The sequence below is a fragment of the Dromiciops gliroides genome, chromosome 4, assembly GCF_019393635.1.
Source record: "Dromiciops gliroides isolate mDroGli1 chromosome 4, mDroGli1.pri, whole genome shotgun sequence".
Lineage (NCBI taxonomy): Eukaryota > Metazoa > Chordata > Mammalia > Microbiotheria > Microbiotheriidae > Dromiciops > Dromiciops gliroides.
This window is the reverse complement of record NC_057864.1, coordinates 334,426,663-334,450,882: the sequence shown is the minus strand read 5'-3', so window position 1 is coordinate 334,450,882 and position 24,220 is coordinate 334,426,663. Positions and strand designations below refer to the sequence as shown.

The following is a 24,220-nucleotide window of genomic DNA, read 5'->3' as shown; positions in this document are numbered from 1 at the left end:
ATTTAAAAGGGTATTCCAATCATGGCAAGTTTAAGTATTTTATTGAAAGAACTAGGAAAGGCAGCTATATTGCATTATGACATCAGGTAATATATGACAAAAACTCAGTTATTTCATAACCCATAGGAAGAGAAGTTATGAATATAAAGACCCTTCTTATGCATTTATTTACACTGTCAATTTCAGTGAAAATATGCCCTAAGTAGAGTGTAGGCAAGAATATGCCTATGGTATCATCAGTTATTTTGCTTAATTTTTCCCCCCTTTATACAAGGGATATTTTTATTCTGGACCAGGGGTGTAATTAGAAGGAGGAGGTTGTATATCTAGAAATGACTTTGTAAAAACAAAAGCCATCAGTAAATCTTATTTTTTAAATGAATCTAAGTAGAAATCAACATTATCACTTCATCTCTCCGCAAGCAATACAGTTGAGATGAGTGCAGGATCCATAATTTAAATTAGAAACATGTTTACCCTTAAGAAGAGGCTATAGAAATAGATCTTTTATGTTTACTGAATCAACCCTTTCAGCTAGTCCTTATTTTTTGTATTCCAGATAAAGATCGAAAAGGAACTCACTGGTGTATACCGGCGAATGTTTGAGCCACTGCATGTACCCCCAGAATTGTTCAAAAGATTAACTGGACAGTTTTGCAGTATTCAGACCCTTAAAAAGGGTCAGACCTATGCTGCAGAGGATAAAACATCTGTGGATGACCGTCTGAGTATCTTACTGAAAGGAAAGTAGGTACTATATGAAAACTGAGGCTCTTTAGATAGCAATAAAATAGTAATAATTGGTGACAGTAACTGGATTTGTTTTGATATAACTGGTAAAGATTGTTAGAATTGATTTCTATACACCTTGGTGAAGTCACAGGATTCTCAGTTGTTTGTAAGATGCTCATTTCTCCATACACATTTTTTCCTATTAAAGTTAGAGGGTCAGAATTACATTTGTCATAAGGGATAATAATAAAATTAGAATAAAAAATAGAGACTCTTCTTAAAGCTTTGATGCAGTGTTTTAAGTCTTACCTCTTGGGGGAAAAGCAGATTTGGTTGTTTTATTCTTTGGTGATTTCCAGAAACATAACTTCTAAGAGTGATGGCAAACATCACAGGATTGAAATTGTTGCGTAAAAACAACCATGACTTGAGATATCACAACATCAACAATGGATTCTGCCTTTGGGAGTGCTTCAGAAATGTCAAGAGAGTTCATTGGTAAAATATTTGTCCAGAGATTAAGTGAGAGCACTCAGATGTATCTCACATCTGCAGTCAGTCTTGAAAAACAAACCAAAACAACTTCAAAACACCAGACAGTGATGAGGATTGTAAATATGTTGAGATTAAATTCATATTGCCATTTGTTGCCAAAATGTTATGTGCATGTGATTAACAAATATTTTTATCATCAGAATGAAGGTCTCCTATCGAGGACATTTTCTGCATAATATTTACCCCTGTGCCTTTATAGATTCCCCTGAATTTCGATCAACTCAGATGAACCGGGGTGAAAAATTTCAGGTATGGTTCAGTGTGGTTTATAATAAGTAAGTGTAGGTCAAAGAAAACTGCAAAACTGTGTCATGATTCCACAAAAATCAAATAGATGGTCATAAGGAATGCTAGCTGTGAATAATCAATGTACAACATCCATGACATAGGTACAGAGTTCACTTAAAAATCGATGCCTTTCATATACAGATGAACCCGCAAATTGGCTTGGGTCTATGGAACTTATGGAACCTTGAAAATCCTTATAAGGAGAGAATAATGAACTTTCTTATACTTAATGAACACACTTGAGAATGAATTTCTTTACCTGGTGATCATTTAAATGTGAATAATCCAGTATGCGTAATTTCTCTTGTGTCCTCAGAAAGGAAATACTGCTTCATTACCTGACACTCTTCTCTTTTTATGTAAAGAAAAAAAATACTGCCCTATTATTTCCAGTAACCATTATTTCATTAACTCTAGGAAGATAGTGAAGGAATTTTTTTTTCTTAGCTGCTGTTTTTCTCTCTTCTTGGCCAAGCCATAACTTTGATTCATTCATACTTTGAAAGATGTATGATTTCATCAGTGTTAGTACTCTTTCCATCTTATCCTCTTGCAACAAAAAGCTCTAAAGTATGAGATTTAGAAATGGCTAAGCTATGGGTGGGCTAAATCTTATGGAAAATATGGCTCTTGAAATATGGATGGAATAGTGGAATAGAACAGAGTGACATAATTCCTTATGTAAAGGTAACTGGGAAGAAAAAGTCAAGTGATGGGTGTCAGTGAAATTTTACATTTTGGAACTTTACTGAAAAGACTTGTTGAGGGTAAAAATGCAAATAGAGTTTTAGGAACTGTCGAGCCTCAGACTTCCCTCTGAGACTACCCCCAGTTCATCCTGTACATATCTTATTTGTACATAGTTGTTTGCATGTTGTCTTCCCTGTTAGACTATAATTTCCTTGAGAATAGACTGTTTTTGTCTTTCTTTGTATCCTAGCACTTAGCATAGTGCCTGCCACAGAGTAGGTCCTAAATAAATGTTAGGTGACTGTCTTCCTCCCCTTCCTGATAGCAAAGTAGTTAGTATTGATATGTTTAAAACTTCCCCTTCCCCATCCCTCCCAAATTAACTTGTTCCACTAGCTTAAACTATTTCTTCCTGGAAACTGCGAGTTAAAGAGGTTTGATCCTTAAGGTAACATGGCTTAGTGAAGTCTTGGCTTTTCCAGGAGCTTTGCTCAGCATGTCTCTGGTAGAAAGTGCCTGGAGGGCTATTTCTCAGTGGACAAATGGATCATTATTGATGATGATTACGATAATGGCAGTGGTGGTGGTTATAGTAAAAGAACCGTTGAGATTTGCAAAATGCTTATTATCATATATTATCTCATTTAACCTTCAAAATAACCATAGTAGGTAGGTATAAAAGCTGAGAGCATCATAACTAATAAATGTTTGACTTGGAATTCGAACTCCAGTCTTCCTTACTCCCAATCCAAGATTTTATCCACTTTGCCATGCCTAAGAATTCTATAATTAGAAGCAGGAGTAGCTAATAAAAGCCCATGAGAGACATTATGGTTTTGTTGTTTCAAAAATTCTATTGCTGGCAATGTTCAAGAATAAAAATAGTCCTCAGATATCTGTGTTTGTCATTTGCCAGCCAGTCCACAGATGGCCAAGTCTGTGCTTATAGCCAGTTCTCTATTACCCATGCCAGTGAAAGAATGATTGAAATCCATGGACAAAATAGCTCTTCTCCTCTCCATTTTAGCCATAAATTATAACCTTTTCCCCCAGAGAATATTGTGCAAGTGTTTTATGACAAATGGCATCATCAAATGTTTGAATTTTCATTCTTTCTTTGTTACTTTTTAATTAGTGTGGCACAGAGATGAGTGCTAGACCTGGGGTCAGGAGTCCTGGGTTCGGTTGTCACCTGAGACACATGTTGCTTGTGCGATCATGGGAACAATCACTTAGCTCTCCTTCTCTTCAAAATGAGGGTAGCAATTCTTGCCTTTTCTGTCCAAGGTTCCTTAAAAGGAAAGTGCTTTGTTATTGTAAAGGCAATTAGGTGGTATATTGGGCTAGAGATGTTGGATTGTCAGGAAAACCTGAGTGTAAATCCTGCCTTAGACATTTACTAGCAGTGTGCCTCTGATCAAGTCCAATCAACCCCTTTCAGGCTCAGTTTTGTCATCTGTAAAATATAAATAATAATAGCACCTTCCAAAAAAAGTAAAAAAAAAAATAATAGTACCTTCCTTATAGCATTGTGATGAGACTCAAAGGAAATAATATATGTAAATACTCTGCAAACCATAAAGGACTCTAAAAATTAGTTATTGATATAAACTTTAAAGTTCTGTAGAGGGGCAGCTAGGTGGCACAGTGGTTAGAGCACCAGCCCTGGAGTCAGGAGTACCTGAGTTCAAATCCAGTCTCAGACACTTAACACTTAACTAGCTGTGTGACCCTGGGCAAGTCACTTAACCCCAATTGCCTGATAAAAAAAAACAAAAACCTATAGAAATGTAAAAGTTGCCTTTGTTGTCATAAAAGACAAGAGAGAGATTGAACAAATATTAGGGCTAAGAGAAGGGGAAAGTCCAATGGGTGGAATAATTGCCTGTTAGACTGTCACAGAGGATAAGATTTGGGGAAGCACTGCCAGAATTGCTATTTGTGATACTTGTGAGAGATATATGTATATATGTAACTAAGTAGTCTAATAACTTGGCTTTCTATTCTATCTCTTTCCCATGGAGCACATATGATTTCTTAGGTAGCTGATTCCTAAAGTCACCAACAGGAGAGTTCTAATCTCTTTGGGCAATGGTCTCTCTGGCAGTGGAACTGGTTTTTATGTAAATTGAGTTTTCTATAAAACTTTATATAAAAACTGCCCCCCTGCTGTTGTTTTCTAGCAAAATCAACAGCTTGTTCTGTGGCCTGAAGACTTGGAAACCAAAGCTTTATTGGCCCAAAGGGAAGTGGGGAAGGGGGGAGTTCTAGAGGAATGGATTTTTCCATGGATAACAGCTTGTCTGCTTCTGTTCCATATTTGTCAAAAATTCAAACCCAGAGTAGAAGTGACCTGGCTGATTTCACAGGTTGTCGAGCTGATAGGAAGTGGGTGAACTCTTAAGTTTTAACCAGGATTCACATAAAACAGGATCTTAATTTACAAAGGCAAAACTTCAAATTATGCAGTAAAGCAATTCCATCTGTCACTGGCCAGTTTCCAACCTTATATCTTTTAGTACCTAGTATACAGTTCCAGCCACCCTATGGGAATTCAATAAGTATTAAGAGAATGAATAAACCTTTTTCTCAGGACACATTCCCTTGTTCTTGGTGTATGTAATATAGTGCCATGCCCAAAAAGATTAGGTAAATTTTCCACAGAATGAAGACAGCCAATACTTCACAACTAAACAGAGTTCTATATTTCCAGTTCTACCATGTTGAGACATTCCTTCTTTTTCTTTCCCCTTTCATGCTAGTATTTTTTATTTGTTTGTCAAATCCACTTTCCTTTTTTCAGTGGCAAAGAGCCTGAGAACATATGTTTTTTATGGCCAGGAAAACAAATAGGAACTGTTTTTCTCAAAATGTTAAGAATAAAGAAACTGTTGATGTGTGGCCATGAGTGGCTTGAATAAGCTACAGTCTCATTATGTTGGAAAGGGTGTGGGATGGGTTTAGAGCCTAAAATCAGGAGCTGATGCACTGTTTGCCAGGCAGGCCCTCCCTTGGGCATAGGCCCAGGAGAGGAAGGTTGTGAAGGTTTACTGTAATTCCCAAACCAAAAGAAATCCTTGTACTTCTAACTTGACACCATTATGAGCTGTATTTCCTCAGCAGGAGCTCAAATATGGCATGGAAGAGAGCCATGTTAATTGGTCTGGAAGCAAATTTAGTCTACTGTAGCTTTGAAAATTCCTGGAATCTATTATAAAACTTTCATGTTTTATAAAAGTCTGTTGTCAGCTAACTGGTGAGACAGCTTTGCTTTTAGATAAAACTGCTCAGTTAGCAGAAATAAACCATTACCCACAAAATTGAATGACTTTAGTTATTATGCTTATGACTAACCCCCATATCTAAATATCCTCAGAGGAATAGAAAGAAATATTTACCTCCGAAGCTTGCAAGAATATCTTACGATAAAATCTCCTCATTTGAATTCCACTTAACTCAAAATATGTCATCAATTAAGAACTCAACTGAAATACACCTTTATACCATTTGTGGAGAAGGGATTTAATAAGTAAATTAGTATAGAAGATTTCAAGGAAAATATTGGACTTAGTAAAGAGACTTGAGTTTTCAATTATTTTAAAGCTCATATTCGTATATAGACATAATTTATGAATTACAGATCATTCTTGTCCATTAAAAGAGTTCTGCTATGTATCTTTTCTTGGTAACATTTTGTTTCTTTAATTATAGTTATTTAAATATATCTAAAAGTAATAAAATTATATATCCTTATTAATTATCCTTTCAGACCGTCTTTTTAACCAATGAACAGGAGCAAGTCAACTTTCTTTTCAATCTGATTCTGTATTCTTAGAACCTAGCTAATTTTAAATCTTAGAACTGGACAGGGCTTGAGAAAGGCTTTAAAAGGATATTTGTTTATATGTTGTAAAGTCTGTAAATAAGGTCTTACATAAAAATAATTGATAATTTTCTAAAAGGTTACATGCAGTTTCTAGTTTTAGCAATTTATTTCTATTCTTTAATTCTTCAGATTAATAAGAAAATTAATCCTAGGCTAGTCTTTTAGGCAAATACTGTAGAAAGTGGAGATGTGTGTGTATATATGTATGAATGTGTTATTATACATAAAAGGCATTTCATAAAAGCCTACAGGATTTAACTGAATTTAATTTCTAAATAACATGATTCTAAAACAAATGAGTTGCTAATCTGTGCAATGGGGAAGTTTTCACACTGAGGCCAATTTGCGATTTGATCTGTATGAGGGAGCTCATTCCTCTATTGGATAATTCTATTCTTAGAAAGTTCTTTACATCTAGACCGAAATTATCTTTTTACAATTACTATCCATTGTTCTTAGTTCTAGCTTCCTGTGGTCAGTCACAAAGTATCTATACCACTTTCCATGGACCAGTCTTCAAATATTTGAATTTGACTATTGTAGTCCCCCTAAGTCTTGTCTTTTCCAGGCTAAACAGCTTCATTTGCTTTGCTTGCTCTTTCTACAACATGATCATGAGTTTCTTCACCATCCTGCCTGATATCCTCTGGAAGGATTCAAGCTTATTAGGATCCACCCTTCAATGTAGCACCTAGAACTGAAGATATTTCTCCAGATGTGGTAGACCTCAGACACTTGACACTTACTATCTGTGTGACCCTGGGCAAGTCACTTAATCCCCATTACCTCACCAAAGAAAAAGAGAGATTATTGGTAACTTTGGAGAGGGTATTTCAGTCAAATGACATCAGAAACCAAATTATAGAGGATTAAGAACACAATGAGGGGCAGCTAGGTGGCGCAGTGGATAGAGCACTGGCCCTGGAGTCAGGAGTACCTGAGTTCAAATCTGGCCTCAGACACTTAACACTTACTAGCTGTGTGACCCTGGGCAAGTCACTTAACCCCAATTGCCTCACTAAAAAAATAAAAATTAAAAATTAAAAAAAAATTTTAAAAAGAGAACACAATGAGAGGAGAGAAAGCGATGACAATAACTTCGGACTGCTTTCTTGAGGTGTCTACACATGAAAGGGAAGAGAGATATTACATGATAGTTATCAGGAATGGTCGGATCAAGTGAGTTTTTTTGAGAATGGGGGAGACATGAGCATGTTTTTAGGCAACAGGGAAGGAGCCAGTAGAGAGGGAGAAATTGAGGATAAGAGAAAGAGTGGGGATGATAATGGAGACAAATTTTATGGAGAAGTCAGGAGGGGAGGGCATTGAAGGCCCAGGGCACAGCACAGCAATACCATACAGGACCTTAATCTTGGAGACTATGCATCTCAGTATAATCTGGGCTCATACTCAATTTGCATATTCCTAAAATCCTGAGCCACAAGCTGTTATCTATTAGGTTCTCCTCCATCTTGTACTAACAACACCTATTTTTTTAAAATCATAGTTAAGTCTTTTTCAAAATCCCTATTCAGTTTTTAAAAATAGATTTTCCTCAATATTTTCATCTGTCAAGCTCTTTCTAGATTCTGCCTCTTTCAAACAACATATGAGCTCACCATCCCAATTTTGTGTCAGTTATAAATTTAACAGGCATGGCATATATATTTCATTTAAGAAATTAGTAAAAAATGTCACAATACAAAGCATTTATACCTGGTGTAGTCCACTAGAAGTGCCAAACATGGGGCCTCTCACACTCCCAACTAGAGCACAAACCCAATAAAAATGTAATTAGGAAATATTTAACAAAAGAAATAAAAATACAATTAAACATAATGTTAATTTGTAGTTTTCCAAGACAATATGCATTCCACAAGGATCTTTAGTGAGCCTTGTTTCAATTTTAGCTTGTCATCACTGTGCTAGAGACCTTCTTCAAAGTGGGCACTGAAATATTAATGACTTTCCGCTGGATATGGCCATTCAACAAGTTCTGAATCCAGTGCTTACACAGTACCTGGCACATAGTAGGTGCTTAATAAATGTTGATTGATTGATTAAATCCACCTAACTTTTCTTTTACCTAACCTACATCTTTCTATCTTTTTCACAAGAATAGTGTAAGAGAAACTATTAAATGTTTTGCTAAAATCTAGGTAAATTATTATTTATAGCAATTCCTTCATCTACCCATCTAATACTTTTAGCCAAACAAGAAAAGCTAATTAATCTGTCATGACCTGTTATTGATGAAACCATATAATATGTATATATAGTATATAGTATTGGGGCAGCTAGATGGCGCAGTGGTTAAAGAACCAGCCCTAGATTCAGGAGTATCTGAGTTCAAATCCAGCCTCAGACACTTGACACTTACTAGCTGTGTGACCCTGGGCAAGTCACTTAACCCCCATTGTCTGCAAAAAATAAAAAATAGTATATCGTATTGACTACAGCTCTTTTATGCAATTATTGCAGTTAAAAATAAAGTGTGATATGAGTTGAAATTAAGATAATGGTTGATTATTTTCCAGATATAAATGTATTTTTTAAAACAATCATTGAATCAATCAGTATATTTCAGGGAGATTGTCCAAATATTAGTTGATAGGATTTGTTCATTCAGTAAATATTTATTCAACACCTACTATGTGCAAGGTACTTAGAGAATATTGAAATAAAAATAAAACTGCTTTGGGTAGGGAGTGGCAATAACATAAAATATAAATGCAGATTTATTTTAGGGGGAGGGCACTAGCAAGTTAGGGGAATCAGGAAAAGCCCTATGTAGGAGGTATTGCTTGAGCTTTCTTTTGAGAACAGATGCAACAAAAGACTGAGTTTCAGGTGTGGGAGAAAAGTCTGTGCAATAGCATGGAGTGGAAGATGGAATGTCATGGTTGAGAGACACTGAGTAAGCCAATTTGTCTGAAACATAGTATGCATGAGGGTGAGTAATGTATGATGAGCCCAGAAGGGTTGCTCAGATGTAGATTACGAAGGACTTTGAATGCCAACAAGTGGAGTTTTTAGTTTATAAGAGAGGCCATAGAGAGCTACTGAAACTTCTAGAGTAGGGGGCTCATTTAGTTGTATCTGCATCTTAGCAATATTGATTTGGCAGTTTGTGGAGGAGGGATTAGAGGGAAGAGACAGAAACCAATTAAGAAGCCACATCCAACAGTAAAAATATGTTTTTAGAGCCAGTTGTTCCCTGGATTATTCCCAACCCCCCCTTTTATCCCATTTCTCTACTGCATATGAACTGCATTGTCTAGAGTCACCAATGATGACTTGTAAGACTAAGAGACATGTTTTACTTACTTCAGTCACCCTACAGCTTTTGTCACAATGACGACTACTGGAGTTCAGTCCTCATCTAGTTTGCTTGCTATCTCCTTTTAATTCTACGCAGTCATTGATTGCTTTTCTTTAACTATTCTGCTTTCTATAAACCCTATAGAGATCAGCCTTTAGTATTCCATTCTATTCCTTATACATCAGGCCCTAGAGATACTGATCATTTAATCAGAAGGATTCAACTATCAGTTGTATTAGTGGTATACAAGAAGTTGATACAAGCCAATCTTATGGCAATTGTATTAATATTTTTATTATATATTTTCTTTTTTGCACATCTTTTAACTTTGTTTCCCAACACTTGGCACAGTACCCAGTTCATAAATTTAATAAATGCTTGTCAACTGACTCTATTATGTATTTTTGTATTAATTTGTATATATCTACCTGTGACAGCTAATACACAGAGTCAGATCTTTTTGGATCTTGAATTATGCCCAGAAAGTTTACCAGATTGTATATACTAGCTATTTAGCTAGTTACATAGACCTATGTAGAAATTCAAGAAAGAGGGGGGCAGCTAGGTGGCACAGTGGATAAAGCAACGGCCATGGATTCAGGAGGACCTGAGTGCAAATTAGGCCTCAGACACTTGATACTTACTAGCTGTGTGACCCTGGGCAAGTCACTTAACCCTCATTGCCCCGGCCAACAAAAAGAAAGAAAGAAAGAAAGAGAAGAAAGAAAGAAATTCAATCTGTGTATGCAAATATATTTGCAGTAGTTCTTTTCATGGTAGACCCAAATTGGAAACTAAATTGGTGGTTTTCCAACACATTTCTTGGAAAATGGCTGAACATATTGTAGTATAGAAATGTAATGAAATATTGTGCCATAAGAAATGATGAAGGTGCAGCTAGGTGGTACAGTGGATAAAGCATCAGCCCTGGATTCAGGAGTACCTAAGTTCAAATCTGGCCTCAGATACTTGACACTTACTAGCTATGTAACCCTGGACAAGTCAATTAACTCTAATTGCCCCATAAAAAAATTATGAAATGAACAATTTCAGAGGAAACTGAAAAGATCTTTATGAACTAATACAGAGTGAAGTGAACAGAACTAGAACAGTTCATACAATGATGACAGCATTGTAGGGAAAAATAACTTTGAAAGATTTTTTAATTCTTATCAACACAATAAACCATGAGTCCAAAAGAATAAAGATGAAACATGCAACTCACTTTCTGACAGAGAGATGATGACCTTCAAATGAAAAATGAGATGTATCTTCAGACATGACTGATTTGGGAATTTTCTTTGCTGGATAAGCAACTCTATATTGAGGGGCTTAAAATTTTCTTTTTACTATATTGTCAGACTGGAGAGAGCAAAGAGAAGGACAGGTTAATCTTAAAAACTTGTTACTTGAAAAATAAGAATAATAAATTATATAAAACCCAAAGGATCTAAAGAATTGGGCTGAATCTAATGAATGAAATTGAGAATAAATGTAGCTCTTGTTTTAGGATAAAAAATTAACTGCATAGGTACAAGATGGGGGAAGAATCCTTAGAAAGCAATTGTTCTGAAAAAGATTGGGATGAGTGTTGTAAGTGGACTACAAACATAAACCACCATCAATAGGATGTGATGGCCAAAAAAAGCTAATGACATCTTGGGCTGGATTAAAAGAACCAAACCTCGGGGGCAGCTAGGTGGCACAGTGGATAGAGCACCAGCCCTGGATTCAGGAGGACCTGAGTTCAAATACGACCTCATATACTTGACACTTACTAGCTGTGTGACCCTGGGCAAGTCACTTAACCCCAATTGCCTCACCAAAAAAAAAAAAAAAAGCAGACCTCCTAGGAACAAGGGGGCATGCTACCCTTATCAGACTTCTATCTGAAGTGTTTTCTTCAGTTCTTAGTGTTCCAGAAAGACAGTGATAAACAACAGGAAAGTATGCCAAGGAGAGCAGCTAGCACAGTGAAGGAACTTGAGTGAGTTTATATTATGGAAGGATAAGTGAAGAAATTTAACATGTTTAACTTGGAAAAGAGAAAACTCAAAGGAGACATGACCATTATCTTCAAGTATTTGATGGTATCACAGGGAGAAAAATATTAGACTTATTCTGTTTTGTCCTAGACAGCAGAATCAAGAGCCATGGGAAGATGACAGAAGAAAATCTAGGTTTGACATCAGGAAAAATTTGTTAAGAATATAAGCTGTCCCAAAGTGGTATGGGCTGCTTCAAGTGGTCATAGTTTCCTCATCTTCAGTGGTCTTCAGTCAGTGGTTGAATTACCTGCTTGTCCAGGATAAGTATAATGGGAATTCCTTTCACATATGGATTTAATTAGGTAGCCTAGTGAGATTCTTCTCTCTGCTTCTGTTCCATGACTTGCACTGATGTCTCACCACTTGACAAATATGAATATTTAAAAAGCTGGGTCTTTATTTGAGAGAATATTGGAGTCATTAAAATAACTATGGGGGGGGCAGCTAGGTGGCGCAGTGGATAAAGCACTAGCCCTAGAGTCAGGAGGACCTGAGTTCAAATCCGGCCTCAGACACTTGACACTTACTAGCTGTGTGAACCTGGGCAAGTCACTTAATCCCCATTGCCCCCCAAAACAAAACAAAACAAAAAAACTATGCACTTTCCCAAAGGCAATCTGGTCTGCTCTCTTCCTAATTTTCTGTTGTGGATCCACCTCAATACCTATTTGCATTACCTGTCCAAGATATATGATCTCATAGACAAGCTCTTTGGGTAGCCCATCCAGCTTTATATTATAGTCTGGATGGTAAGCATTCTTCATTCACTTATTTTTTTTCCTGTGTAGATAGAAACACTGTACTCACTTGAATAGCTTTGGTTTTCATTAGGAAAGCTCTACAATATTCTAGGGCTTTATGTATCATTATATCTGAAAACAGGAGATCTAGAGAACTGCAGTTATAGTTGATAGAGTATTGGACTTGGTTTTGAGAAGACTTTGGTTCAGATTTCTTCTCAGATACTTGTTAGCTCTCATCCGAGGTTAATCATTTAATTTCTTTGGCCTACTGTAAAATAAAAAGGTTGGGGGACAGCTAGGTGGTGCAGTGGATAATGCACTGGCCCTGGATTCAGGAGGACCTGAGTTCAAATCCAACTTCAGACCCTTGACACTTACTAGCTGTGTGACCCTGGGCAAGTCACTTAACCCCAATTGCCTCACTGAAAAATAAAAAAATTTAAAAATAAAAAGGTTGGACCTGAGCTCTAAAGTTGTTGTTTTTTTTTTCCTAGCTCTAAATCTCTGATCCAGTGATTTCTAGAAAATCACTGTTCTATTTTGTATATGAACTGAACTTCTTTTGTAACAGTGGCAAACACCTTGATGAATATCTGTCTTCTCCATAAGATTTTATAAATGAGTTTGTATTCCAAACTGTCATTGCCCTTGTTTGTTATAGCTCTCAGCTTGGCAAGGAGATTACATGTTCACTGACTCGTGTGATTTTTCAGTCCTTTTGGTCTCCTCATTTTGGTAATTATTTGCCACCAGTTAAACGTTTTAAAGTAAAGGTTGTAATCTTTGTCAATGTCCATTTTTCCATCTAGGTTTTGGAATCAGCAGCTCACTTAAATATGTTTGCTAGGAAATGTTTTATTGTTTGTTTTTTTGTGGGGCAGTGAGAGTTAAGTGACTTGCCCAGGGTCACACAGCTAGTAAGTGTCAAGTGTCTGAGGCTGGATTTGACCTCAGGTCCTCCTGAATCCAGGGCCAGTGCTTTATCCACTGCACCCCCTAGCTGCCCCTGGGAAATGTTTTAATTGCATATCATCACATTGTTCATTTTGATCTTTACAAATTAAAAGTTTGACTATATATGATTATAGAATCACATTTGATTTGAGAATGACTCCCATATCAGTAATAAATTTCCTATCTGTTAAAGTATATAACCAGTTTCTTTTCTTTTTCTTTTCTTTTTTTTTTTTTGTGCTGTCAGTGTTTGACATATATAGCACCTGCCAATTCTTTTCTTAGGAAAAAAAAAGTTTTCATGATATGTAAAGATGAAACTTTTTGGTAGATTACATGTCTTTAGACTTTCTTTTATCTTACTTCAGAACCAAATTTTCCAACATATAGTTTATGAACTCCTGCCATATCTCCCTTTGCATTGACATTACTATGTTTCAAGGTATATGTTAATTTAATTTGGATAGTCTTCTTGAGTTCTTTGTAGAATTTCTCTACCTTTTCATCCTCCTCAACAAGGGTGGATGCTTAAGTTTTAGTTGTTTTTCAAAATATCTTGGTCTTTCAGCAATTTATCACAAGTACCAAAATATGAGATGACCAAGTGTCCTGTGAAATTCTTGTTGCTACGATTAAACCAACTCTGCCAAATCCATTATTTGTCTCTGCAAGGAGAACTTCTGAGCCATCCTTCCACTTAACTATAGCATCTTGTTTGTTTTCTGGTTTCATTCATGGTGAAAGTGTCAAGATTAAGACAATTGGGGCAACTAGGTGGTGCAGTGGATAGAGCACTGGCCCTGGATTCAGGGGGACCTGAGTTCAAATCCGGCCTCAGACACTTAGCACTTACGAGCTGTGTGACCCTGGGCAAGTCACTTAATCCCAATTGCCTCACCAAAAGAAAAAAAAAAGATTAATACAATTAAGTTCTTCCAATAGTATGTCCACTTGTTTATACAAGAATCTTACATTTAGAATGCCAACAGCTAAATAAATATTTGTATACAGTCTAAAGACTACTTGGTTCTTAGTACCTTAGGACTTAGTAATATCACTGGAGAAACAGAAAGAGGCCTCACAGGACTGGGGATAATTTTTGATTTTTCTTTTTTTTCATGCATTGGCACATGCAAAGAATTTAAAACTAAGTAGCCAGCCGATTTAATAAGCCTCTCCATGCTTAGCTGCTATTTTCCTCCAAAAGTAGACATGATAGAGGCAGCTAGATGGTGCAGTGGATAGAGCACCGGCCCTGGATTCAGGAGGACCTGAGTTCAAATCCGTCCTCAGACACTTAACACTTACTAGCTGTGTGACCCTGGGCAAGTCACTTAATCCCAGTTGCCTCGCCAAAAAAAAAAAAAAAAAAAAAAAGTAGACATGATAGACATTATCTATCTATTGCTAGGACTATACCTAAAGATTTTCCAGCTTGCTAGAGATTTTGCATTGCTGGCATAGCCCTGAAGAACCAAAGACTGCTCCAATGCTGTGAAGAAACTTTGGACTGGTATTTTAGTGGAAGTTCTGGACATAGATGATACTTAATAGACCTATGAAATGTTCTGGACTAGTAATCAGGAAATGTGTTAGACAGCTGTCACTGACTAGCTTTGTGACATTCCTTTATTGTACTATCCCTCAGTTTTCTTATTTTGATGATCTGCAAGTTAATATAGGAATTAGTATTAAAATCAGTATGTGAAATTACTCATTAGAGTGTTCCTAGCGTGATTTCATCGATATAGAAGAAAGCCTATGGAGAATCTACAGATACTTTTCAGGTTTGAAGCACTGTTATTTACCGCCATGGCTTACCATTGCAGTTTTGTGGAATCTTAAGCCTCATTACATTCTTTTTTATGCTTTTGTTTTCTGCTTGAGGAGAACTTTAGCTTACTGTGGTCATTCCTCATACCCTTTTCTTGGTTCTCAAGTCAAGGGACTTGGGTTCAATTTCTCAATTTCTTGTGCTCTGGCCCTGGCCACCTCAAACTCAGACTGCTTAATTGCTCACTACCTGGGCTACTCTTTACAGCACACCTGGCTTGGATACATTGGGAATCACCAATTCTGTTCCTACCAATAAATAAAAAGAATATCACATCCTAACCCCTTAACCTACCACTAGCACCTCTGTGCCCTAGAGACCCTGTGAACTGTGATATGACTTACTGATGATGTTATCCCAAGGACCCCTGGTGCCATCTACCCAGACCCTTCGTCCCCAGGGCCTCTGGGTCTTCTCATATGCCCTTCACCTAAACTTTGCTTTATATGTTGTCTTCCCTATTTGAGTATGAACTTCTTAAGAACAGGAATTAGATTGCTTTCTCTGCTTCTCCAGAGCCTAGCACATAGTAAACACTTAAATTCACTTTGGACAAGTCAACCTAGCTGGGCCTCAATGAATTTGAGATGTTGGATTAGATGAACTCCAACATCCCTTTTTTAATCTTTCACTAAGCCCATTATTTCCCTTTTAAAAAGTTAACTCTTCAGGGCAGCTAGGTGGCGCAGAGGATAGAGCACTGGCCCTGGAGTCAGGAGGACCTGAGTTCAAATTTGGCCTCAGACACTTAACACTTACTGGCTGTGTGACCCTGGGCAAGTCACTTAACCCCAGTTGTCTCACCAAAAAAAAAAAAAAAGTTAACTCTTCCAACTTGCTAAGTATCACTTATTTAGGAATATGTGTCCAGAGAGGAAGGAAAGAAAACTGTATCTTTCCATTAAAATCCCTATATTACAAAGGGGCTAGTGAAGTATTTTGGTTTGCAAGTAATAGTAGATAAGGTAGCCTTTCTGACATTCTTTCTGGAGGACCAGAATTTAATTTTACAAGATTAGCAGATATGCTTTATTTTGAAAGTGCTTTTTTTCTTTCTTTTTTTTTTCTATAATCAAGTTTAAAAGAGGTCTGTGTTTTTAGTTCTTATCTCCCAGTTTTGACTGGTTCTGGTAGATCACCCATAAAGTAGTACAAACTGGATTGCTAAAGAATAGAGCTAATTCCCCACCCCTTCTTCCCCACTTCTGCTCCAAGCAATGGGCCACTCAGTAGCCAAACTTTTCCTTTGGCAACCAGCCCTGGGATATCAAATTAATTTGCACAAAAGCCAGTTGTTAGAAATGAAAGCATTTACAAAGCTAATCTAGTTCATCCGTCAATTTCCTGCCTTGAGAAACTCACTTCTGTCTCTTTAAACTTTGTTCTGAGAAGCAGTTACCCATAAATCATCCCTGCACCAGGAATATCAATTCACCACAGGTCTTTGACCAACTGATCGGCCCCTTGTGATGAGCATATTGAACAAACCTAATCTATACCTAGATATCCTGCAAGGCTGCCCCTCCAACCCCTGGTATTCCTCCCTTGTTCTGTTTACAAAATATCTCAGGTGTTAAAGCTGTTATATAGGTCTCTATAAGGTTGCTTTTATTTAGTGAAGCAACTACATCTTATTATAATCTTATGCACACGGCAGGGGACCTGTGTGTTGTGATATTTGTTTTGAATTAATTAAACTGATTGAATAAAGAATTGTTGCAATAATTTTTGTTAAATAAACTCTTTTCTCCATTCCTCTAGTGTGGTCTAGTCACAATTCACATAACCAAATCTGTTCATTTTTTTCCCCCTGCATATTTTTATCTTTTCCAGGTCACCATTGTTGCAGATGATACCTGTAGATTCTTGTGCTGGTCAAGAGAGAGGTTAACTTTTTTTCTGGAGTCAGAACCATTCCTTTATGAAATATTTAGATACCTTATTGGGAAAGATATCACAAATAAGCTATATTCCCTGAATGATCCCACATTAAATGATAAGGTAAGTAACAGACAGTATTTCAGAGTTAAAAGGTACCTTAGAATCTGTTCGACCAATATAGTCTTTTGTGTTTATTTTTTAATTTGTAAAAAAAAAAAAACCCACCACACTACAGTTGTATATTTATGCAATATAAGTTCCCAAAAGTTCACTTAAATATCTATAGTGATAACTCTAATGGCATGAACATAACTCCAGGTTCTCAGAACTTGTCAGCTCAAAAATAACTTTGAAAGGACCTACCAAGCTGGAAAGGCTTCAGATATGGACCCCGTGATGAACTTTGCGTCTGTTGCCTAAGGACGAGATTGGCCAAGTTCTAAGAGGTTCTAAAGGTTGGCCACCAAGTAGTCTATGTCTTTGACCACAGCAACTTATTAAATCATTTTCTAAAGGATAGAAGGATTAGAATCTGCATAGCTGATGGGGGAATATCCAAGCCAACGAAATCATAGATCCTTGGATTGGTGAAGTATGTTTATAAGCATCATATATATTTTGATCTTTGTGAATGGAATTTTGCTTAGATAGATGTTTAAAGGAAATCAGTACTAAAGCATTTTGCAATTATGATGTTTGTCATTATGTAGTAAGGTTGGAAATGTAAGGCTAACATTATAAAAGCTTGTCATTTCTTCCTAAATCGGGACTGTAACTTGGAAGGAGGGAGTTGACAAGAAAAAGCCTCAGGGAGCAAGAGGGAGGTGTTCCAGTGATTTCCAGTATTTCAATTCAGACAGTTTCCAACCCCATCTGCTTCCCCACCATGAATATCCATCCAGAAGGGAGTTTGCCGTTATCTTTTGGGTTTTTTTTGTCCATACTAATCTTATCTCCATCTGTATAAAGTGTATCTAAGCTTGTGATTATTTCTTTTCATTGGAAAAAAATGTTTCCTTAGCAACCAAGTCACTAACAGTCCATTTCTTTTGCAGGTATTGGTTATCATTGAATTAGCTCCTTGCTAAACCCTACTGTGTTGTACAACCTCTTTAGGCCAACCTTATCTTTAAAAGCAGTTAAACTTTCCTTCCACCCTTTAATCATCTAATATACACAATTTGAACTCATAAGAAATTTGTATAGAACGAGGGGGAGCATGCCATTGTCTCCGCCTAGCATTATAAATAATAACCTCCTTTTTCTGTTTTATAAATTTGGGTTTTCACAAACTAGAATTTCTCATGATAAAGTACATCAAAACTATATTGAGAATAACTGCCCCCTCCATATTTTTTGTTCTTGTTAACTTGTTTTGGATTGGTGCACAAATTACTTTATTTGTTGTTATAGTATCCCTAACAGTTCTCTTAGAACTGACGTTGTCTTGCATTTTTTGTTTTGGTCCTGAAAATGGACATGAACTGTAAACCAATGATAATAGAGTAACGCATATATATGTGTGTGTGTGTGTGTGTGTGTGTGTGTGTGTGTGTGTGTGTGTATCATAACTAAATAGTATTGCAAAAAAGTTCATCCCAAAGTGAATAGTTTACTTTTGATACCATTTCTTTAAAAAACATCAGCATCAGTCAGCAAGTATCTGTTAAGCACTTTTCCTAGGCCAGGGACTGTGCGAGGTGCTTGGTTATTATAAGACAAAAGTGAGTTTCTATTCTTGAGGATTTAAAAATCTAGTTGGGAAAGATAGCTGTATATTATATGCATGTATGCATGTATATATGTATACACACATGCTGTCCCAAAAGTCTTAGTTCAGTTTTAAGATTTAATACAGATTAATTACAATAAACATTGGATATTTTATTCTTCACTGGAGTGTTTTTATATAACTTGATAAATACTCTAGTACATTGAAGCAGTAAGTTTTGTCAGTAATAGTTTGGAGACCTGAAAAAAGTAAAGGCTTCCCTTAGAAAGGAAATTAAATTAAACTGAGGCAGTTAAGTGCAGGAATAATCTGAATCTCTATTCAAGAATCTCATTTATTGACTCTACATGCTGCTTGATGATACGTCTGAAATCTTTGCTTTATAGAATTCCAAAAGGTTGGAACGCAAGCCTAGTCTTTGCTCACAGATTTCAGTGATGCAAATGAGAAACAGTATGGCTAGTTCAAGTGACAGTGAAGATGGCTTACAGCATTTCCTCCGGGGGACCTCCACTGCATCGTCTATTCGTAAGTAACCCTAAAGAGTGATGATGTAAATTTTGTCTTGATTTAAAAGAGCTCATGGGGAAGACATTTGGTACGCACAGATGTGGATGGAGAGATGGCAAAAAGATGGGGAGTTAACTTCTTCATCCAGAGATGGTAAGAGGATCAGAGAATGTTATACGCTTGGTCTCTTAATTTTACAAAGTAAATATCCAGTCGGTCATAAATAAAGGAAAAATACAAAGGAAATCCAGGGCTAATTAATTTCTGTGATTCTTCTTTTACACTCTAACTTATATTCAAAGTTTTAAACTATTAAAGTATTTAAATAAAACCAATGTATTTATCCATATATTCACCGGGACCTAATTTGGTGACTATTTTGTTATTTTGCTCATACCTTTAAAGTAAAACCCTGCTAGTACAGAATCTAGGCTCTTCATTAAGAGCTTCAGTAATGAAGACAGATAGATGTTTGTATCTTCACTGGTTGTTTCCTAGTGTGAGCAGCCAGGTGTTCACAGCTGGCTTGGAAACTTAACATCCCTGAAGATGAGTGGGAGAAATTAACAGCTTTTGTGAACAACACCTTTCAGACTTAATCTAGCTGCTGATTCTACAAGACAATAATTTACCCAGGGAAGACTCATCTGTGGCTAAGACAGCTAAAAGGCAACTAATGAACACTAACAATATAAATATATGCTGAAGATCAAAAGCTAAATTATCATTCCTTGCCTTCTGGACTAACACTACTACTACCACTACTACTACTACTACTACTACTACTACTACTACTACTACTACTACTACTACCACCACCACTACCAACACCACCACCAACACCACCACTGTTTCTGCTGCTACTATTTGTATATTGAAGACCATTTAACAAATCCAAGGGAAAAACATAAATCCGTGGATTTCCTACACTTGCATGTACTTAATGACTTCTATTAATGTTTTAGATCGGATTTTAAACTTCAGTTAACTTTAAACAGCAAAGGACTTTATCCCCCAAACCTAAAAGTGTGTTTTAATCTTGCACAATTTATGTTATAGATAAATTAGATAAACGATTCTGGTTATTAATGTATTCAGGGAAAAATTATTTTCAAGGCATGTAATTTGTACAGACCTTCAAAGAGTTATTTAGGCATGGACAGTACTTTGTTGTTGACCAAAAAAAATTATAGTTTCTATTTCAAATACAAAATGTTGAGCAGTTGTCTTTAGGGTTTCTTCCAGTGCAATTTCCAAAGGAGTTAATGATTTTTATTAAATTTGGAACACTTTCTAAAGGGTGTAAAAATTGACCTTCCATTTCAATTTTAAATTGTCTGCTGTCTTGAAACAATATGGTAGCAAGCAGAATGTTTTAGATGGGCCTATGTGCTATTTTGTGGAGTTCATTGAAATTTTCTGTATGTATAGAAGTTACAGAGGTATATGACTGACCAGAATGAGATCTACAATTCATAAAACCATTAAAAGGGTAGTTAAGAAATCAAATATTAAGGTCTATTTGAATGAACTGTTTCCCCATTGAATAAATTGTTATTCAAAAATTATTATTCCATACTTTCTTTGAACAATTCTAGATTAGCACTGGATGTGTACCAAAAGTAAGCCCCATAGTATAAATGCTTATTTATATGTTATCTTTGTTGGCATATGATCTTTAATTGTAAGAAATTTTCACAGGGTAAAATAAAAATTTAAGGAAAATGGTTTCAGTTCATTGGTTCATTTTTCTGTATAATATCTTTTCTCCTGGGAACAGTGGCATATGTAAATTATATTAAAATGGCTTTACTTGATTCCAATTTTTTTTTTGTACCTTCCTAACAAAAATAGTACAGGATGCTTTTTGGAATGTGTGAATTTGTACATATGGACAGGCATAACACAATAAAACCTATTGTCTTTCCCATTGTCTGACACCACATTAGCCAAATATCTCTAGAAATCCTTCATACCATTTTACGTTGCTTTGAAGCAGCGACTTTGAATAAGGAATTAAGGCTGGGCTCCTTATCCTGTTCAATCTCCAAGCCAGTCTTTTGGCCATCCAGCTGGTACAGAACCATTCTTGGCTGCTGCCTGATACAGGCAAATGACTAAGGCCCTAAGGTCTAATCCTGCTCATCCCAGACTGGCCCCTTTACTCCACTTTCCTTCATCTCACAGCCTCCTGTGTCAGTGATAATAGTGGTAGAGGTGACCTTTCATCTGAATCCTGCCTTGCCTATGAACACTTCTGAAAGGAAAAACATCTGAAAGCAAAGCAGCTGGTGAAAAACTACTAGCAGCGATCCCATGGGAGGGATAACTGAGGTGCTGAATTATGTCCTATATTTCTCAACCCTGATGATGAGGGGGATGATAGCTAGCTTTTAGGTAGTATTCTAAGGTTTTCAAAGCACTTCACATATACTACTTCATTTGATCCTTGTGAGGTAGGTGGTATTATTAACCCCATTTTACAGATGAATAATGTGAGGCAAAGGGAGGTGAAGCAATTTGCTCACGGTCACACAGCTAATAAGTACTGGAGGCAGGATTTGAACTCAGGTATTCCTGACTCTGAGTCCATCATTCCATCCACTATACTACCTAGCTGCCTGCTCATAGTTTATGCTTTTTATGCTGTTATAGGTTTGACTATTTTCCCCTTTAAATGACTGTTGGTAAGTATATCTTCCCTACCTTGGATTTCACTTCTATATTTCCCCATCATCATCTCATTGACTGTCACAACCATAGCACTGTGCAGCAGTGGCGAATTCCCTGCCTATGCATTTTTGAGTCTCCTGTGTTTCAAGTCTGAGATCCCTGATACAGATTCTCCAAAATGTAACACCCCAAAATATACTCTCTGCAGTTAGTTTGTACAGGACTTTTCTGAGTGCCCTTGGATTCATTTTTAAATTTCTTGGCCTCTTCCCCTGCTTAATGGGATACTAGTATTTGAGTACTGAGAAATTGAAGCATATCAGCACATTAATATTGAATGTGAGTAGTTTCATTCCCTTTAAGAGGATTTTTCAGAACTGATCCAGGCCTGGATTTGAATCTTGGATGTCTTTTAGGTCTCAGAGACTCAGTGGAGCCTTAATGTGGTTTTCTCTTTTTTCCCTTTTGAAACTCTGTTTAGCATAGCTTTTATTTTTGCATATTTGGAGGTAAATGTTTTTTTGGTTTTTTTGTTTTTTGTTTTAGTGAGGCAATTGGGGTTAAGTGACTTGCCCAGGGTCACACAGCTAGTAAGTGTCAAGTGTCTGAGGCCGGATTTGAACTCAGGTACTCCAGACTCCAGGGCCGGTGCTCTATCCACTGCGCCACCTAGCTGCCCCTGGAGGTAAATGTTTTTAATGTTAAATTTTATCCATATTACCGATTATGTTACCTGATACTGGAAACATACACACACACATACCATAGTTTGATGAAATTTCTTTCAACAAATTTTAGCTGAAGAAAAGGAATTTAATTCTTCCTTGTTTGGGGAAGGGAAGTTTGTTTTGTTTGGTTTTTTGTTTTTATTTTCACCTGGGATTTAATTAGTGGAAGGAACTTCCAGTGATAAAACTGGGGTCAATAATTGCTTCTAGCTTATAGTTTTAGAAAATTGTCTCTGAGAAGCTGAGAGGTTAAGTGACTTGCCCATCTAGTATGTCAGAGATAGAACTCAAACCCAGGTCTTCCTGATTTTGAGGCTGGTCCTCCATCCTCCCTGCCTCTTGATTCTTCCTTACCCTTTAAAAAGAATGCAAAGAAGTCACTTAGACTATCTGGGCCTCAGTTTCCTCATCTATAATATGAAGCAGTTATTGTGTCTTGGTGGTTTCCAAAGCCCTTCCTTACTCCAACCCAAGATACTGTGAACATAAAAAAACCCTGAAATCAAATGTGTTAATCTCAGACCCAAAGATAACTGTGTACCTGCAGAATTTGAAGATGTCTATAGTTAGTTGTTTAGCTTGAAGGATGAACTATGGGGGAAAAATCTGTTCATTGGAGAAACAGAAAGCCCATACCTTTTGGGATTTTCTAGACCAACCTTTTTGGTTGGAAAAAGGGGTGAAGCTATTTCTTAAGGAAGGAGTAACTTTGGGGGCAGCTGGGTGGCACAGTGGATAAAGCACCAGCCCTGAATTCAGAAGGACCCAAGTTCAAATCTAGCATCAGACACTTGACAGTTACTAGCTGTGTGACCCTTGGCAAGTCACTTACCCCTCATTGCCCTGCAAAAACAAACAAACAAACAAACAACAACAAAAAAAAAACACACAGCAAAACAACAAAAAAAAAGGAGTAACTTTAAGATACAAACATAGAATTTGCTGGACCTAGCCAAATATGTTTTTCATGTCTGAATAGTAACATTCAAAATTAATTCATTCAGATGTGGGCATATGACAGAGTAAGAAAAAGAAAACATGGTTTTGAAGTTACAAGCCTAAGTGACTTGATGCAACTATCATTCTTGCCAAATTTCTACCTTCACATCTTTCATATACATGCCCTACTCTTCACACACATAGCCACTCTTCACAGGCCCTTATCACCTCTCCCTGGACTATTTCAATAGCCTCTAATTGGTGTCTCTGCTTCCAGTCTTTCAACCACTCCAATCCATGTTCCATTTGCCTGCCAAGGTGATCTTTCAAAAGTATGGATCTGACCATGTCATTCTCTCTGCTCAGTGAGATTCAGCAACTCCCTATTATTTCCAGGATCAAATACAAACTCCTCTTCTTGGTATTTAAACCTCTCTATAACATGGACCCTTCTTACCTTTCTGGGTCTTATACTTTATTCTCTCCTACACAATCTTACAATATGGCTACACTACCTTACTTTACTATTCTTCACACACAACAAATCATCTCCCATCTCTCTGCCTCTGTGCTGGTTCTCCCTCTTCCTGCCCCACCTCCCATGGCTGTAATGCTCTGTCCTCTCATCCATGCATCGTAGTTTACCTGGCTGCCTTCAAAACTCAGCTCATTCCATCTTCTGTACAAAGTTTTTCCTGGTCACGC

General features: G+C 36.8%; 1 protein-coding gene across 2 annotated transcripts in view; it reads left to right on the top strand.

Moving 5' to 3' along the window:
* Positions 1–24,220, top strand: part of BVES (blood vessel epicardial substance) — a 136,399-nt gene that overhangs the window by 84,817 nt on the left and 27,362 nt on the right. For both annotated transcript variants that reach the window (XM_044002998.1, XM_044002997.1), the window contains 4 exons: positions 560–747; positions 1,428–1,536; positions 16,886–17,053; positions 19,052–19,193. In XM_044002998.1, the coding sequence (XP_043858933.1) occupies positions 560–747; positions 1,428–1,536; positions 16,886–17,053; positions 19,052–19,193 (607 nt within the window). The remainder of the gene's footprint in view (positions 1–559; positions 748–1,427; positions 1,537–16,885; positions 17,054–19,051; positions 19,194–24,220) is intronic.